Source organism: Macaca mulatta, chromosome 7 (genome assembly GCF_049350105.2).
Source record: "Macaca mulatta isolate MMU2019108-1 chromosome 7, T2T-MMU8v2.0, whole genome shotgun sequence".
Lineage (NCBI taxonomy): Eukaryota > Metazoa > Chordata > Mammalia > Primates > Cercopithecidae > Macaca > Macaca mulatta.
In genome coordinates, this window is record NC_133412.1 from 58,981,034 (window position 1) to 58,999,276 (window position 18,243).

Consider the following 18,243-nt stretch of genomic DNA (forward strand, 5'->3'; position numbering starts at 1 on the left):
GGTTCTGCCTGGGAAAAAGGGAGAAGCTGGGATGGAAGCTGGTAGGCTGTCAGAGTGTATGCTGTTAGCAGGAGTCAGGGTAGAGCGATGGATTGACAGCAGGTCAGTAATCAAGAACCATGACACCTGCTTCCTTCTCAACCGTAAGCTGACATACAGAAACCAACAGGATGGGACAAAACAGGTGGGTAGTTTGAGCAGCCAAGGTCCCTCTGGGGCAGTCTGAGCACCATGGAGAGGGATGTACAGGCAGCAAAAGTAAGGTTTCCAGAAAGACTCTGGGTAACAGACTCTGGGTACCTGGATGGAGATGTTCATCACTGGGCAAACTGTACACGTTCACACACCAAACAGAAGGCAGACCCTGATTAATTGTTCAAAAGATGCTGCCATTTGTAGCTCACCACAAAGCAACAGAAGTGGTGTCAGAGACGATGGGTCTGTAAAACATCTCAAAGATAGCAATGGTGGGACTTAGTGACTATAAGTGTGTGAGAGACGAAGGGGAGGGAAAGGTGATAAATTCATCCTAGTTCCCAAGCCCGTCAGGTATAGGGTGTGGTGACTGATAGAAACAGAAGGATTGGGGAACGAATATGAAAAGTCAAGTTTGGGAGACGTTACATGTGAAGTGATGGGGTGCTCAGGAAGAAGCATCAAAAGAAAGGAAGGGTGGGGAGGCTAGGGTTCAGATGAAATACTGGGGGCAAATGAACAAACTTTAAAGACTCTGGCCACCCATTTATTCGTTTAACAAATATTTATCATATAGCTACCATATGTCAGCCACTGTGGTAGGTGCTGGCATTGAACAAGTTCTATTAATACAAGGAAATCAATTTGAAGATAAAAGATGCCAGAAAGGGATGAGGATTGAGCTTTGAGGGATGCCCACTTGTTGTATGGGAGAAGAAAGAGTAGTGACTAAAGGAAACAGAAGCGTGCCTAGAAAGAGCAGGGGACATCTAGCTAATGTGGTACCGAGGGTACCAGAGAAGAACATTTTCAGAATGACATGGCGTAGTCAGTAGCAGACGTTTATTAAGCACCTTTCTCTGATGCAGAAAATATTTTGTTCTTCACCTCATCCCTTCAAAGGTAGAGAAGCCTCCCTTGGTCCCTGAACTCACAGCCTACCTGTGAGCTCTCCTTCATCCTGACTGCCAGGTTCACAGGCAACAACTCCATTAAGCATGCCTTAGCTACTGCCCTACATGTTGAATTTTCTGTTTTATATGTATTTTAAATCAGAATCCTTCATGATTTTGCCCCTGACATGGTTTAGATATTTGTCCCCTCCAAATCTCATGTTGAAATGTGACCCCCAGTGTTGGAGGCGGGGTCTGTTGGGAGCTGTTTGGGTCATGGGGGTGGATCCCTCATGAATGGCTTGGTGCCCTCCCCATGGTAATGAGTTCTCTCTCTATTATATTAGTTCATATGAGAGCTTAGAAAGAACCTGACATCTCTCTTACTCTCTCCCCCACCATGTGACACCCTACTTCCCGCTTCACCGTCTATGAAAAAAGCTCCCTGAAGCCTCACCAGAAGTGGAGGAAGTACTGATCCCATGCTTGTACAACCTGCAGAACCATGAGCCAAATAAACCTCTGTTCTTTATAAATTACTCAGTCTCAGGTATTCCTTTATAGCAACACAAAGTGGGCCAATACAGCCCCCATTGCTCTGTGTCATTTGGATATTTCTTTGAATTTACAGGTGGGCTGCTGTCTGAGTTCTCCTCCCTAACTCATCTATTAATAGTGTCACACATCTATTCTGCAGATGCTTTGTGTGTTCTGAGCTTGGGGCTGCACTAGCTCCCCATCTGACTTCCTAATCCCTGCTGCCCAGTCAATGCCTAGGTTTGTTTTCATTTGTTTTGTTTTCTTGCCCTACCCTTTCCACACATGCCGACTTCCTGATTCTATTGCTTAACTAAGCCCTTGATACTATGTCCAACGGCTTTAATCTTGCCACCTGCTCAGACCTGTAGTAGACTTGACCTCATTACTTACTTTTTTGTGACTTCTCCCTGCTGGTCTTCCACTTTTCGTCAGGACACTGCCTGTTGCTGCCATGTTGGTATCCTTCTGAGCTGTATCTTGAGTTCCTTAGAGTAAAGAAGCTGTACTCGCTGCCTTAGTCATTTGGATGGGCCTGTGGTTTCATTAGTAGGAGAACACATCAACTGTCTGCCTTCCTGCCTTTTCCCTCTGGCAAATCCCCTTACCTAAGCCAACTCCCAGGACCGGAGTTGGCCAAAGTAGGATGGTCAAGAGGTCAAAGGATTCTGGGGTTTATAACACCAAGGGCTGAAGATGATGGACTGTGCTCAGGTACAGAGACATACGGATCAGAATTCTGGCCTGGAAGAAATGTGAGGGGATACAGGTCATGATGGTTCTTCTACTGCCTCAGCATTCTCATCATTAATATCAAGACATTTTGTCCCAATTCCAGTCCTTCTACATAAGTCTGAGCTCTTCAGTCAGATTTCAGTGTCAGAACCTGCTGTGGGACCCAAGGGCCAGCTGTACAGTCCTAGACTCATCTTGTCAAAATATGATGACACTCTACCTTGAGACTCTGTTGTAAAGTGAATATGTTTAGTCTCACTGGTGAGAATGACCTTTCCCTGGAGAAGAGTGTGTAGAAAATATCTACTTACACATTTAAGTCAGGACCACAGATTTCATGAAGTCTAGGGAGAATCTGACGAAAACACGCGTTCAGTGGACGTGGAAACAGATCAGTAGTTGACCAAGAGCAGACATTGCCGTTGCCCACATAGCTTGTACCCTTCCTGGTCTTGATCCTCTTCCTTCATCTGCCATGACATCCATGTCCGAATTACTCACCTTACCTATAACCTTGCTTCTGCTCGTGCTCCCCTTTTATATGTATGTCTTGGCTCCCTAGTTAGATTCAGCTCCTGAAGACCACCAAACATATTCCATTCATCTTTCTGTCCTCTAAAGGTTCCATGTCTGGTCCAAGAGAGATGCCCAGTAGCTGTTGTTTTAATGCATTAAAAAAAGATGAGCTGGGCGCGGTGGCTCACGCCTGTAATCCCAGCACTTTGGGAGGCCAAGGCGGGCGAATCACAAGGTCAGGAGATCAAGACCATCCTGGCTAACATGGTGAAACCCTACCTCTAATAAAAATACAAAAAAAAAAAAATATAGCCAGGCATGGTGGTGGGTGCCTGTAGTCCCAGCTACTCGGGAGGCTGAGGCAGGAGAATGGCGTGAACCCAGGAAGCGGAGCTTGCAGTGAGCCAAGATCGTGCCACTGCACTCCAGGCTGGGCGACAGAGCAAGACAGTGTATTTAAAAAAAAAAAAAAAAAAAAAGATGAAGACCACCAGTGGATACCTGAAACTGAGGATAGTACATGAGCCCTTCATCTGCCATGACATCCATGTCCGAATTACTCACCTTACATACAACCTTGCTTCTGCTCGTGCTCCCCTTTTATATGTATGTCTTGGCTCCCCCGTTAGACTCAGCTCCTGAAGACCACCAAACATATTCCATTCATCTTTCTGTCCTCGAAAGGTTCCAAGTCTGGTCCAAGTACATGAGCAAAACTAGCCCTGTACATGCAGCAAAACTAGCACAATTTTTTTTCTTCATAATTTCCCAAGTAGAAGATTTGTTCTTACTGTAGATCTTACCAACTTTGGCAACAGTTGTCTTTTTTCTTATTAAGTTGAGAACTTCCTATTCATTTAAAGGAAGCATGTTGCAACTTCTCTTTGGTATATATGAATTGCCAGCATAGCTTCTCTTGTGCTTTGGAGCCCTCGTTAAGTAAAATGAGGGTTACTTGAACACAAGTCTGCAATACTGTGACAATTCATCTGATAACCCAGCCAGCTACTAAGTGACTAATGGGCAGGTAGTGTAGACTCTGTATGCTGGATAAAGGGAGGGTTCACATCCCAGTTCTGATGGAGTGGGACAGTGTGAGATTCCATCATGCTGCTCAGATTTAGGAATTGTTTATTTCTGGAATTTTCTATGTAATATTTTCAGACTGCAGTTGAACTGTAGGTAATAGAAACTGTGAAAAGCAAAACCATGAATCTGGTGGGGGGACTCTACTGTATATAGACATATAAGAGGAGATTTTTAATGGGAGTTGCCTCACATGATTATGGAGGCCAAGTTCATGATCTCCCATCTGCAAGCTGGAGACCCAGGAAAGCCAGTGATGTAATTCAGGCCCAGTCCAAAGGCCTGAGGACCAGGAGGAGCTGATGATGCAGCATTCCCACTTGGAGGCCAAAGGCCTGGGAATCTTGCCAGGGGAGTGAGGGTGGGCAGGGGAAGGATACAAGTGTATGTCCTGAAGTCTGAAGATCTTAGAACCAGAAGCTCCAGTGTCCAAGGGCAGGAGATCGATATCCCAGTTCAAGAAGAGAGAGATAATTTTCCTATTGTCCACCTTTTTGTTCTATCTGGGATCAGATGATGCTTTCTTTACCCAGTCTACTGATTTAACACTAGCCTCTTCCAGAAGCACCCTCACAGGCACACCCAGAAATAATATTTTACCAGATGTCTGGGCATCCCTTATCCCAATCTAGTTGATACATAAAATTAGCCATCAGGCCAGCATAGAACTGCTAGTTGAAGTCCTGGGGTTAATTGAGATTGTAGGAGAGAAAATGTAAGATTGTGATAGTAAGACTAGAGCTTGGGGAAGATGAGCCAGTAGTAGGCCAGGCCCATTTGTGGCAGGGGCAGGAGGAGGAACCAAGAGTGACTCAGTGTCTCAGAAGCTTAGGAATGAGTTTTAAGAAGGAAGGCATCGTTAATGTGAACTGCCAAGGAGAAGTTGAACTGGATGAGAGGTGAGAAAAAGCGTTTGGGTTTGGTACTTCTGATAGCCATTTGCAAGACTTCATAGGAGCAGAAGGCAGGTTTCAGAGGGCTTAGGGTTGAGTGCATGGGAGGGTGGGGTGGTGGGGAAATGGAGGTAAGAGATGGAGCTGTGGCCTCAAGCACAGAGTGCTGATGAAAACAGGTCCTTTCTTAGATTCAGAAACTTGGATATATCTGTGGCATTGAGAGAATAAAGATTGAAATTTTACGGGGTCAGGGAGGAGATTCTTCAAGTTTTGGGAGGGGTAAGAATCTGGCGCTCAAGTGGAAGGTTAACCCTTGTTAAGAAGAACCAACATGTCTTCAACAATGCCAGGAAGCAGGGGCAAATGGGCAGGGGAAGGAGAATGGTCTGGCCTGGTGTAGTCTGTGGAGGAGTACCCCCAGGGCCTCGAGATCCACACTCACCGGCTACCAGCTGTGTATTTGTATCTGGGGAGCAGGAATGTTTACTTCTACAAAAAAGCCTTAGGGGTAGAAAGCGCTGTGTATAGGCCCTGCTACTATTCCTGCCATCCCTGCGTTTTTCCCACAAAGGTCATGCTTACTAACAGGAATCATTTTTAACCTTTTCCCATTGTGATACTCCCCAAAATAGCAAATCATAAGTTAAAATGCTAAAATTCCTGCATGAATACATCTTTTTGTTTTATTTTGTTGTGTTTTTTTTGGAGACAAGGTTTCACTGCCATCGCCCAGGCTGGAGTACAGTGGTGCGACCTCAGCCCACTACAGCCTCAACTTCATGAGCTCAGGTGATCCTCCCACCTCAGCCTCCGTAGTAGCAGGGATGCTACTAGGCGCACAGCACCATGCCCAACTAATTTTTTGTATTTTTAGCAGATATAACGTTTCACTTTGTTGCCCAGGCTGGCCTCAAACTCCTGGGCTCAAGCAGTTCATGCTTCTCGGCCTCCCAAAGTGCTAGGATTACAGGCGTGAGCCACCGTGCCCGGCCATGAATACATCTTCTGTGTCGCCTATATTGTTACTGGCTGCTCCAAAAATACTGCCTTGTTCCAGACTGGTAGGGTTTAACTTCTGTTTTATTCTAAAATAAAGGCTTTAGACTTTGGAACTGTTAATGTCTTTGAGAAAATACTTTTCACTTGATCCCTGTTATCTTTTTTCTAACGCTGTGATGTTAAACTGACCAATGTTTCACACAAACTTAATTCATTGTCTCTTTTTCCTCCCCTGTGTCTTTTATGTAATTTAACCTGAGAACTAAAGGGGCCTTAGGCTCTAGTCCAACTCTTTTTGCCCAATGTCAGTCAGTGTTTAAGTTTGAAGAATCCGCATACCCACTGGATCAGAATTTGTAAGTGTGGAGCCAGGGTGCTTACATGAAAAGTAAATAAATAATAACAATAATAATTTCCCAAGTAATTCAGATACTTCTCATTTTGGAACGATTGGCGTAGAGGTCACTAGTCTAATGCTTTGATAGAAAAGAAAAATCCTACTACTACAGTAAAAAGAGTTGTCCTCATCTGCCAAAACTGGGTGTTAGAACAGAGGTCTCTTACCATTCTACTAAAAGTCCTGATACTTTCACAGAATTATCCACCTCCTTGGTTCCTCATGTGTTGTCAAACAGTATAGTAAAGACAGGAAAAAGCAGTGACAAAAGTCCTTAACACAGAACTAACAAATCTGAGCGTTTGACCTAACACGCTCTTGTTTTCTGAGCCCTTTGAAAAACACTGGCAGTTAGCAGCATGCCTACTGACTCCACACAGAAAGGACCAGCGATGCTGCTTCCCTTTTTTCCCAACAAGTCACTGCCTAATAACTAAAGGAAATTAGGAATGAAAACTTGAAAGAAGAAAAACTCAGTCTCACCACCTGAAGAAAACAATTATTACTATTTTCATGTATTGCTTTGAAGTCCCTTTTCCATGTATAGATTTCTTTTTAGAAATGTAATTGTGACCCTGTTTTTGTAAGCTCCTTTTTATTGCTTTCTGTTAAAATTAACATGAGTGTTTCCCCATGTTAATTCTTTATGAGACATCATTTTTAATGGTCTGATGTTGCCTTATGAGGTTTATTTTTAGCACAAAATCTACCATGAGTTGTCACAGTTTTGTGAGGGCTGTCTCCATATCTGAAGTATCTGGTGAACTTTTAAAGAATTTTTTTGTCATGAAATATAACTGCCATACATAGAAGTTTATAAAACACAGATGTCCAGCTTAATGACTTATAAAAGGAACACTTGTGGTGTGACATAGACTATCCCCAGCATTTACAACCCCCAGGAAGGACATGCTTCTCTCTAGTGATGACCATTTCCCTTTTTGCCTGTAATCACTATCCTGACTTTAGTGATTCACTTCTTTGCTTTTCTTTATAGGCTTACCACTCAATTAATATCCCTAAACAATAATGTTTAATTTTGGTAGGTTTAAGTTTTTGTAAATGGTGTCACATAGTGTGTGTTTTGCTGTATCTGCCTCTTTTCCCTAACAGCATTTTTTTTTTAAGAGGGTCACCCAGGCTGGAGTGCAGTGGCACGAACACTGCTCACTGCAGCCTCGACCTCCTGGGCTCAAGTGATCCTCCCACCTCAGCCTCCCAAGTAGTTTGGACTACAGGTGATGCCACTTTGCCCAGCTAATTTTTTTTCATTTTGTGAAGATGGGGTCTTGCTTTTTTGCTCAGGCTAGTCTCCAACTTCTGGTCTCAAGTGGTCTTCCCACCTTGGCCTTCCAAAGTGCTGAGATTACAGGTGTGAGCCATCGCACCCAGCCTTAACAGCATGACTTTAAGATTCACTGGTGGTGACGGGTGCACCAAAATCTCAGAAATCACCACTAAAGAACTTATCCACGTAACCAAAAACTGGTTGTACCCCCAAAACTATTGAAATAAAAATATGAATCTTTTAGTGTCCATGTACATATTCTGCAGCACAACTATACCACAGTTTCTTCATCCATTCTGCTGTTGATATACCTTAGGGCTGTCTCTAACTGTGTAGGCATGCATTCAAGTCTAGTATATATTTCTGGTATATGTAAGCATTTATCTGTGTGCTGAATTTATCTTGGAGTAGAATTGCTAGGTCCCTGGGTATGTGCTAATAAAATCATGTCACTTCATATTGCCAAACTTTTTCTAAACTGATTCTATCAACATAAACCCCAACAGTGAATGAGCATTCTTGCACCCATCCTTGCCAACACTTAATATTGTTAGGCTTTTGAATTTTTGTCAGTCTGATAAATGTGTAGAGTATCACATGATTATTTTAATTTGCATTTTCCTTTTTACTAATGAAGTTGAATAACTCTTCTCTTTTTTTCTCTTTCTCTGTCTTTCCCTCCCCTCTTTTTTTTCTCATTTTGTAAAATTCTGTTTTTCTTGTTTAGTCAGTTGTCTTATTGATTTGTAGTAGTTATTTATATATGCTAGATCTAGACTCTGTGGCAAGTATCTTTTCCCACTTGGTGGCTTGCCCTTTTACTTCCTTATGGTGTCTTCTGATGACCAGAAGTTCTTGATTTTAATGTAATACTTTCTTTTTTTTTTTCCTTTATGACTAGTGCTTTTTGTGTTTTAGCTGGTGACATTTTTCAGTGAAACTTTGAGTTGGTCGTCACGAAGGATGTGAGTCTATTGGAATCAAAGGTGGACTTTGTAGAGACTGGTACTGGGTGTGTCCTAGTGCTGAGACCCGACCCGAAGGCTAGGAACTGAGAGTCCTCAAGCACAATAGCTCTGGCTTCTCCAGAAGGCATTTACAGAAGGCCGTGATCTCTTGAGGATGGCTGGTCCAGGACATTGACAGGAGAAAGAGCTGCCTGCGTGATGGCCAGGGTGCTTCCCTCTGCCTCATCTCCTGGGCTATGTCTCTTGGGTCTGTGCTTGTTCCTTCCTTTATTCAGTGCAACCTCTGAGCTTGTAAAGTCCCATGGCGTGTTATATAGAAGACAGGATTTTGAAAACATATGTTGGACTCGTCATAAGAAGTAAAATTAACACTTCCTCATAACTGTGATAATGTTATCCTATATAATCCTCTCAGACCAGATTTTATCAAAGAAGGTAAGGGCTAGTCTGGTTGCCATTTTTACCTGGAAGTCTTTTATTTTATTTTTGATAATCTCTTAGTCTTCTGTGCATCATTCATTGACTACCTTCAGTTTTCACTTCTCTCCTCTTATATTTTCTTTGATTTATGATTTTTAAAAACAATTGATAGCAAAATGAATGGCCTGTCCACAAGAGTGGTCATTGTGGAAAGAACTCATCCCCAAATGTGGAAATTGGAGGCTCTCCTCTCCATGTGCCTGCAGACTCCCTGCAATGCAGTATCTCATGGTCCATACGCTTTTTGGGGTCATAGACCACTTTGAAAATCTGGTGAAAATTGTGGAGGGAGGAGGAAACCCCTGATGTTATTTATGCTCTCCCCAAAGACTCCCTGGACTTTAGATGAAAAACTCCTGCTGAAACAGCTCTCCCAGTCCATGAAAGAAGGATCTTGGTGGCAGTTGCTGCTGGGGAGATCCCTGGGATGGCTTACCTTCAGCATTGAGACGTGAGAACAGTGTTCCTCTCTGACCCCCCATTTAGTCCTCAGAGAGGGTGCTCTGTGTTTGTAAATCCGTGGTCGCTGATGTAGATTTGGGCACAGGATGCTGCTCTGTCAGTTGTTTCCTCAAACCTCCCCACCAAAACTGCCCGTGCTGACCATTTTTTAATAACCTGTTACGCCAACGGGAAGGAAACCCCAGGCAAGAATGCGAGGCAAAACCCGCATCTGGAAGCCTCTTCCATAGACACCGTTTTATTGGATGGTGTCAAGTTGCAGGACCACACAGACATTTCACTTTAGAAATGGAGGATGGATGCTGTTTTTGTTACAATCTTTTATTTCCTGTCTTCTGCATGATTCTTAATAGTCCCCTGCCGGATCTCCCAGCTTCCTTTTCATGCTGTCATCTCCTGCCTGCCATTGTCACCTCGCCCTTGGACACTCCAGTGGCCCTCATCTCCAGGACAACCCATAACCCTTTAGTTTCCGATTCACGCTATCCTAGCACATCCCCTGCCGACCAGCCCATTGCTTTCCTGCTGCTGCATTGGGTATGTGTTGCACATCTCCCATAGAAAGTCCTTCTCACCTCCATGTGTTTAATTCCTGTCTTCATGGCATGGCCCAGGTGTGGTGCTGTGCATAAAGCACATTCCAATGCCCTGAATTCTTTCTTTAGGGCCTCCATTTTTCCATGGAGTTTCGTGGAGCTTGGAGGGGAGGAAGTTGGGCTGAAATCCTGCCATTTCCATCAGCTGTGGATTGATAGTTCTTTTCACTGAAGGTTGTTATCAGAAAGCATTTCATATTGTCCTGTAAGCTACAATACATATTTATTCCGAAAAGGAGAATTGTTGGCTCACTGGCTTCAACTTTTCCAGATAATGTTGAATTGTTTTCCCCAGTGCTTGTACTAATTTACAAAGTAACAGCATTCCACTTTTCTATGTCCTTGCCATCTTTCAACATTGTCTGGCTTCTTCATTTTTGCCTATCGTTTGGGTATAAAATAATAACTCATGGATTTAATTTGCATCTTCATGTTCTAGTGAAATTATTTCACATCTTTCTATGTGTGTATTAGGCATTCATCTTCATTTCTTTCGCCTATTTGTCTTTTTCTTTTTCATTTCTAAGCATTCTTTAGATATTCTGGATATCCTTTGTAGGATAATAAGAGAGCATGTATTTTCCCGGGTTCCTTCTATTTTATTCCGCCACCATATCTAGGGTGCCGCATCTTTCTGCATGGGCTGAGGTGGCTCACTGTGATCTACTTGCCATCACCAGGAAGGCGGAAGGGATGGCAAAAGCACACCATTTGCTTTAAAGCATGACCTGGGGTTTGCTTATGTCACTTCTGCTGACATGCAGTTGGCTGGAACTTAGGTCTCTGTACACACCAGGCTGCAAGGGAGGCTGGGAAATGAAGCCTGTATTCCACACAACCCTTTACTTAGTTAACAATTTGAAGAGAGTGGATCGGAACCCACTGATGGATTGAAAGACTTGGAAGGGTTTAACCCTGAGAGAGACTAAAGAAAATACAATTATCTTCAAATTAATTGTCTCCCAGTAAACCTTTTTCTGATAAGCGTTAATATATTTTGTATCATGAAAACTTTGCTTCGAGTTTTTAATATTGCAATTTGCCAAAACTGCTTTTGTTTTTACTTCAGAAGTATGTTTATGATTAGCAACTAAAATATAAAGGGAGAATAATAGGAAATCAGATGACCATCTCTGTAGCTACTGAAATGAAGTTTATAAAGCATATATTTAATTAGCCAGAAATATAATATCATGTTTATTGTTTTTTGCTAATGTTGTGGAAGACAGAATCATAGTCACTTAGTACCAAAACAGGCCCCTAACATTTGTTTTTGTCAAGCTCACATCCATCTTAAATTAAAGTGTACAAGTTAGATGATACGGTTTTAAGCTGGTGAATGTGGGAATTTTATGGGTTTAAGATACGATTTCTCTGTCTCTTTCTGTCTTTCTTCATACCTTAGTTAATGGCACACAACCTCTGATTTCTCCAGGTATGGCGTGAGTCCCGAGAACATTATCCTCTATGGTCAGAGCATTGGGACTGTCCCCACGGTAGACTTGGCCTCGAGGTATGAATGCGCAGCGGTAATTCTCCATTCCCCTCTGATGTCTGGTTTGCGTGTGGCTTTTCCGGATACCAGAAAAACATACTGCTTTGATGCTTTCCCCAGGTAAGTTCATGCTTGTCCAACAAGTGGTAAGTCAGTCAGTGGCCCTGTTCACATCTGATGCTCCCATCAGCCGTGTAAATATTTATTGAATGGAGCCATACGTCAGACCCTGTGCTGGGTGCCACAGGGCATGTGGAAGCAAATATGACACACACTATCCAGAGATTTTATCCTCCCAGGCCTGACTCACTAGTGAAAATCTCCCACATGATATATAAGGACCTTGAGTATACTGACACCTAGGGTTAATTGATTCAGCTCTGATATGCAGGATTTTTAACAGCATCCATACATCCTAAAGGATCTTACAGTTCAGCACTCATTCATTCAGAGACATCTTGTTGAATTATGAGCTGTATACGATATGTGTGATGGGGTAACTAGTGGTGTAGATGCTCAAAAACTTCAAGCAAGCACAGTTTTGAAATTTATCTTACTTTTTCAGTTGGACAGTACAGGTAAGGGGAAAAGTACCATGCTCAGTTAATCTTTGTAAATAGAAGAATAAAGGCAAAGTGAGTTAGTTGACAAGCCAGGCTTTGATCTTCGGTAAATAGCCACAGGAATGGTATAAATGAACAAGCTCACCTGCCACCCCCTATTCTGCTCTACCACTTTGACCAGAAGATCTCACCCCTGCAGAGTTGCCTGCATGAGGAAAGTATTTTTAATACAAAATATTTTGCCCCTTAAGCTTTTCCCACAGTCCTTGCTAAAGCGGCCTAGGATAGTTACCCCAGGACTGGCCCAGCTCATGTTGCCATTTTATAGAAAAACTCCAGCAGAAAGAAAACACAGTTTTAGGGTTTTTGATTGACCTATTAATTGCTTTCATCCTGCTATTACTGGAAAAAAAAATAAAAGATCATCATTTGGTTACATAAACATCTATTATACAGACTGGCTCCGTTCACAGAAAGGAACCTTCTGTTAACACCTTGGGTGAACTTCAGTTTTGTGCAGTTTGTACCAGGATTCAATGAGATTCAGCTTCATGAGAAAGTTGCACTGCAAATTTCTAGTAGCATGGCTGGGAATGCTAAGTAGGGCTAATGTGCCTCTCAAATGTGGCCTTAGTTGTGCTGAATTGGTAATGAGAGGCCAGTTTGCTGAAAGACAGATACTTAGCATGTTTGTGGGAAGCAGTGCCGGGAGTTACCCTGGCAACAAAACTAATAGGTGTTTTTTGTTTTTTTTTTCCCCCTGGCTCTTAAATGGGCATGTACCTTAAAATACAGCCATGCCAACAAATTGCAAATGATTAATAACAAATTAGCAACTAATCTTATCTGAGTTTATTTGGTATGGCAGGTATTGGGCTATGCATTTCATGTTCATGGTCCCCCTTCATCTTTATAAGAGTCTTAAGAAGTTTGTCAGCCGGGCACGGTTGCTCACGCTTGTAATCCCAGCACTTCGGGAGGCCAAGGAGGGCGGATTGCCTGAATTCAGGAGTTCGAAACCAGCCTGGGTAGCATGGCAAAACCCCATCTCTACTAAAAAAAAAAAAAAAAAAAAAAAAAAAGTAAGACAAGCTTGGTGGTGTATGCCTGTAATCCCAGCTACTGGGGAGGCTGAGGCATGAGAATCGCTTGAACCCAGGAGGCAGAGGTTGCAGAGAGCCCAGATCATGCCACTTCACTCCAACCTAGGTGACAGAGCAAGACTCTGTTTCCAAAAAAAAATAAATAAATAAAGATGTTTGTCCAATTACTGTGCTCATTTTAACAGATGAGGAAATGAGAGGTTAAGTAATTTATTGAATTAAGGTCAGTAATTGGAGGACAGGCACAGTGGCTTACACCTGTACTGCCAGCACTTTTTGAGGCCAAGGCCAGAGTGTCACTTGAGGCCCGAAGTATAAGACCAACCTGGGAAACACCACAAGACCCTGTCACTACAGAAAAAATTAAAAAGTTAGCCAGCCATAGTGGTGCACATCTATAGTCCCAGCTCCTCGGGAGGCTGGGGTGGGAAGATTCCTTGAGCCCAGGACTTTGAGGTGGCATTGAGCTAGGATTACATTACTGCACTCCAGCTTGGGCAACAGAGCAAGACCCTGTCTCTTAAAAAATTTTTTTAAAAGGCTAGTGATTGGAGACAACAAAGGAGACAAATCCTCATAGGTAATGCCGTAAATTTTTAATATGATAGATTTCAAACCATTAATGGTTGCATTGACTTTCATCATGAATTGAATTTGAATTTGGTAAGCATTTTCTTAATATGTCCATTGCTGCCAAATGGCAGAATCATGTGTCCCTCTCCTTAAAGGAGGATACTTTCATATTTCCTTTCATATTAAAACAAATTTAAAAAAAGGAAAAGGAATCCAGATTATTATTTCATTTATAGTTTATTTTTTTTTAACCTCCTTTACACTTGGGATGAGATGATGGCATTCAACTTTAAATATACCCTCCAGGCAGTGGAGAGTCTCTTAAACTGTGCAGTGTGGAGCATAGTCCCAGGCCCATTGTAACTGTTGAGTAAATATCTTTTTAATTGAGTATAATTGAACTCTGTTAAAGGAAGTCACTTTAAAATTAAATATAGGGGGAAAACAGGTTTCCAAATAAGATTTCTAATGTGCATAATTGAATACTGCCACAGTGGCTCTGATCTTTGCAAATTACATGGCTGATGAGGTTTTGCAATCTTTCTGGGATGTCTTGAAGTGGTCCACGGCTCCCTGAGTTTTTAATAAAGGCTAGATGACAGTTGTTTGTAGATCTTTGGAATATGTAATTGATGTTAGAGCTCTTTATTATCTCCACGACTTCATTCCTGTTATTTAATAGTCTCTCTGAGCTTCAGTTTCCTCCTTGATTAAAACAGAGGTGGTCATTCCTTTCTCACTCTGTTTCATTGAATATTAAATGAGATTTTGTGTGTTAAGTGCAAAGCACCTGGCTATGGTAAATGTTTAAAAAATGTTAGCTGTTACTGTTTAACAAAAAGATTCCCACAAATAGTACAAATTGGTATCCTTTTGTAACTTCGACTAGGATCAAATATGGAAAGAGAAGTAAACTACAAGAGACCCTTTGGCAGGACAGAATGGAGAGAGAGCCATTTCTCTTGGTTTCTTTGTGGATGAAATGACTGTTATCCCCATCAGAGAAGTCTCCTACACACCCAGCTCAACCAATGCTTGAAGTTTTTTGGATTCCTCTTTGGGATGTGCTTTCAGAGCCTAAAGCATATTATTTTAAAGATCCTCAAATATTCATCCTTTGAGAGTAGATTTGATTTTTATAGAGAAGTCATTTGGAATAAAATCTAGGCATTACATTAAGTTTTCAAGCTAAATAGTACAGTTTTTATTTTTTAAAATGAGGCGCTTGCTTTTATGAAATGGGGTGTGTATCTTTGAGTCAAATCTGATGGTAGCTCTCAAAAAAGAATTCTGAAGACTTGAGTGGCAGCAGATTAAGTGTCCAGCTTTCCAAAGAGACATTCATTTGATATGTTAAGTTCTGGCCCTTTTTAAAATTCTCTTGAAAAATAATATATAAGATAATATATAAATATAAAAAATACCTAAAAATAATATAAACATTAATATGTAAAAAATAGTAGTTACTGGTTTGCTAGTCTGATGCTCTGAAGAGTTCTGTCTTTAATAAAATACTTTAACAAATGCAACAGCCAAATGCAGTGTGGTATTCTTGTTTGGATCCTGGAACAGAAAAAGGACATTAGTGGAAAAACTAGTGAAATCCAAATAAAGTCTGGAGTTTAGTTCATAGTAGTGCACCAACGTGGGTGTTTTAGTTTTGACAGATGTATCACAGTAATGTACAATGTTAACCTTATAGGAAATGGGTTATGAGTATGTAGGGGGACTGTATTATCTTTTTCTTTTCTTTTCTTTCTTTTTTGAGACAGAGTCTCACTCTGTTGCCCAGGCTGGAGTGAAGGGGCGCCATCTCAGCTCACTGCAACCTCCTGCTCCCAGTTCAAGCAATCCTCCTACCTCAGTCCTCTGAGTTGCTGAGATTGCAGGCATGCACCACCATGGCCTGGCTGATTTTTATATACACTGTATTATCTTTACACCTTTCCTGCAAGTTCAAAATTACTCTAAAATGCAAAGTTGATTTAAGAAAAAAAAATAAATTACCAGAAAAAAAATAAAGCAAGAAAAAGCCAAACTGTTATGATATGTTAATGTAGGTTCATCGAATGTACTGCTGTGGTAGGGGATATTGATAATGGGGGAGGCTGTGCATGTGTGGGGACAAGGAGGTATCTGGGAAATCTCTGTACCTTCCTCAGTTTTGCTGTGAACCTAAAATTGCTTTAAAAGATAAAGTTCTTAATTAAAAAAAAAATAATAATAACCCACGGTGTTATTTCCCTGCCTGTGGAGATTTATTGATTTATCATTAAATGTGATGTGTATTATCTGTGAGCATAACTAATAGAGTCCTTTTTCTGCCTCCCCCATTTCCGTTTTGCAGCATTGACAAGATATCTAAAGTCACCTCTCCTGTGTTGGTCATTCATGGTACAGAGGATGAAGTTATCGATTTCTCCCATGGCCTAGCGATGTACGAGCGCTGTCCCCGAGCCGTGGAGCCCCTCTGGGTTGAAGGAGCTGGGCATAATGACATAGAGCTTTATGCACAATACCTAGAAAGACTAAAACAGTTCATATCTCACGAACTTCCTAATTCCTGAAGACAACAACTTGATCTTACCTCATTTACTGTGAACAGAAGAGTCCTCTGTTTTGCACATGCTTTAACTGGGTAGCTGTAAAGGCTTGATAACCATGAAGAAGTGCCCAACCTTTAGGGTGTTCTAATCAAAGAGCTGATGAAATCTCAGTCTTTTGTATCTAGAGGTTGTTCTGCTAATTCACACAACACGTTAAACTGAACAGTCGTGATTCCCAGCTTCATTACCTTGCAGGAATGGGAATGAGAGCTGAATGTAAGGACAATTTTCTAGTGCTGTATAAAGTAGCCTCGCATCTGTTTCTCAACCTTCCCCATCGTTTCTGACATTCATGCAGAACTCGCCCCTGTCTCCACCAATGTTCTCAGTATTTGACATGCAGCTCTCTTTCTGCCACTGGATCCATGGGTTCAATCCATTTGTGAAGCTGTGATAGTGTAACTGGAAAGCTAGTGTGGTGAAAATTCCTTTATTATTTTTTGTTAACATGCTGATCTTTCCCTGGACAAATGAACTGAAGGGTAATTCACTGGAACTATCATGTACAGCTTCATCAACTGTAACCATATAAATATAACTGGATTATTCTTAAACAAAAAGAAACTAGGGGTTTTTTTAAGTGTAAATTTATTACTAGCCAACAGAGTTTTAATATTTTGATTGTCCGGTTGGTTTAACAAAGAGCCTAGCCGACTTTCCTTCTGTAAAGTCCTCCTTGTAGGCTTTTTTAAAGTACTGTACATATTTGCAATCACATTGTGCATAGATTCTTAATGGTAGATATGATTTCTTTTGTCAGGCTACAACAATGAACTGCAAATTCCTTGTTTGTAATGTAAATGATTGAATACATTTTGTTAATATGTTTTTATTCCTATGTTTTGCTATTAAAAATTTTATAACATTTCCAAGACAAAAATTCCAAGTTTATGCTTTGAAGAATTTATGTAATTAAAATTTCACTAAACTAATCTTTTTAGTTTAGGAATTATTTGGGTTTTGACACTGGAGTTGCGCCAAATAAGCATCAGAAATAGAAGATGCTTAACATTGCTATACTACTTGTATTGGTTAGGGGTTTGGATTTGGGGGTTCTTTGGTTTTAATTTTTTTTCCAAATTTAAAAGCCTTAAATGTACTGTAAGCCTCAGATCGTTGTACAACTGGACTGCGGTTGATTGCCAGTTTGTGTACTGTTGCTTGGATGCAGCACAGTGGTTGGTAATGGAATAAAGGATGCATGGATCAGAATGTGTGGGCTTGTGCAGTTTTTTTCTTCATCTCTCCATCAAAGAAAATAGTGAATAAGAAAACAACTTTTTGTCCTAATAGAAGAAGAAACCCTTGGGCCTTTCAAACTGCACCACCTTTCTCGAGGTATATGGTTTTGTTCTATAAAAGGCCTTAGATTACTTTTGGAAGAAGCCAAGATATAAAGCATATAGCAGTAAAGTGCAGATGATATCTAACTAGAGGATGCAGTGGATTCTGGCTATGAAACAAAACTGATGAAGGTCACCTCATTGTGACCTGGTTCAGAGGAAGGACAGTGCCTCTTTTGTTGGGAAGCCTGAAACGGGTGTATTCCATAGTTTTCAGCCGTTTGAGCACCTGAGTGGAAGAGAGCAACTGAGGGATGCTAGTTTCCAACTCTTGGAACACACTCTCTTAAGGGTCCATTAGGAGGAAGTGGTGGTCAAGAAGGTGTGAGGACATTGGAGTGTGCACATGTGAATGTGTGCACACATGCATATGCAGGCTACTTCCTGATCTTGAATCAGGTGGGTGGGGCTGGCTTACCCAAGGGGGCATCAGCGTATCTCCGGTGGTGATGCCTGTCCCAGAAGTCTGGGAGACCTAGGTGGGGAAAAAAGCACAAGCAATGACCTGCCTT

At 41.5% G+C, this 18,243-nt stretch overlaps 1 protein-coding gene across 1 annotated transcript in view; it reads left to right on the forward strand.

Annotated features, from left to right (window-relative positions):
• Positions 1 to 17,600, forward strand: part of ABHD17C (abhydrolase domain containing 17C, depalmitoylase) — a 61,286-nt gene extending 43,686 nt beyond the window's left edge. Inside the window, exons 2-3 of the mRNA XM_015142862.3 lie at positions 11,484 to 11,663; positions 16,130 to 17,600. Of these exons, the coding sequence (XP_014998348.2) occupies positions 11,484 to 11,663; positions 16,130 to 16,349 (400 nt within the window). The 3' untranslated portion in view covers positions 16,350 to 17,600. The remainder of the gene's footprint in view (positions 1 to 11,483; positions 11,664 to 16,129) is intronic.
• Positions 17,601 to 18,243: the final 643 nt, after the last annotated feature.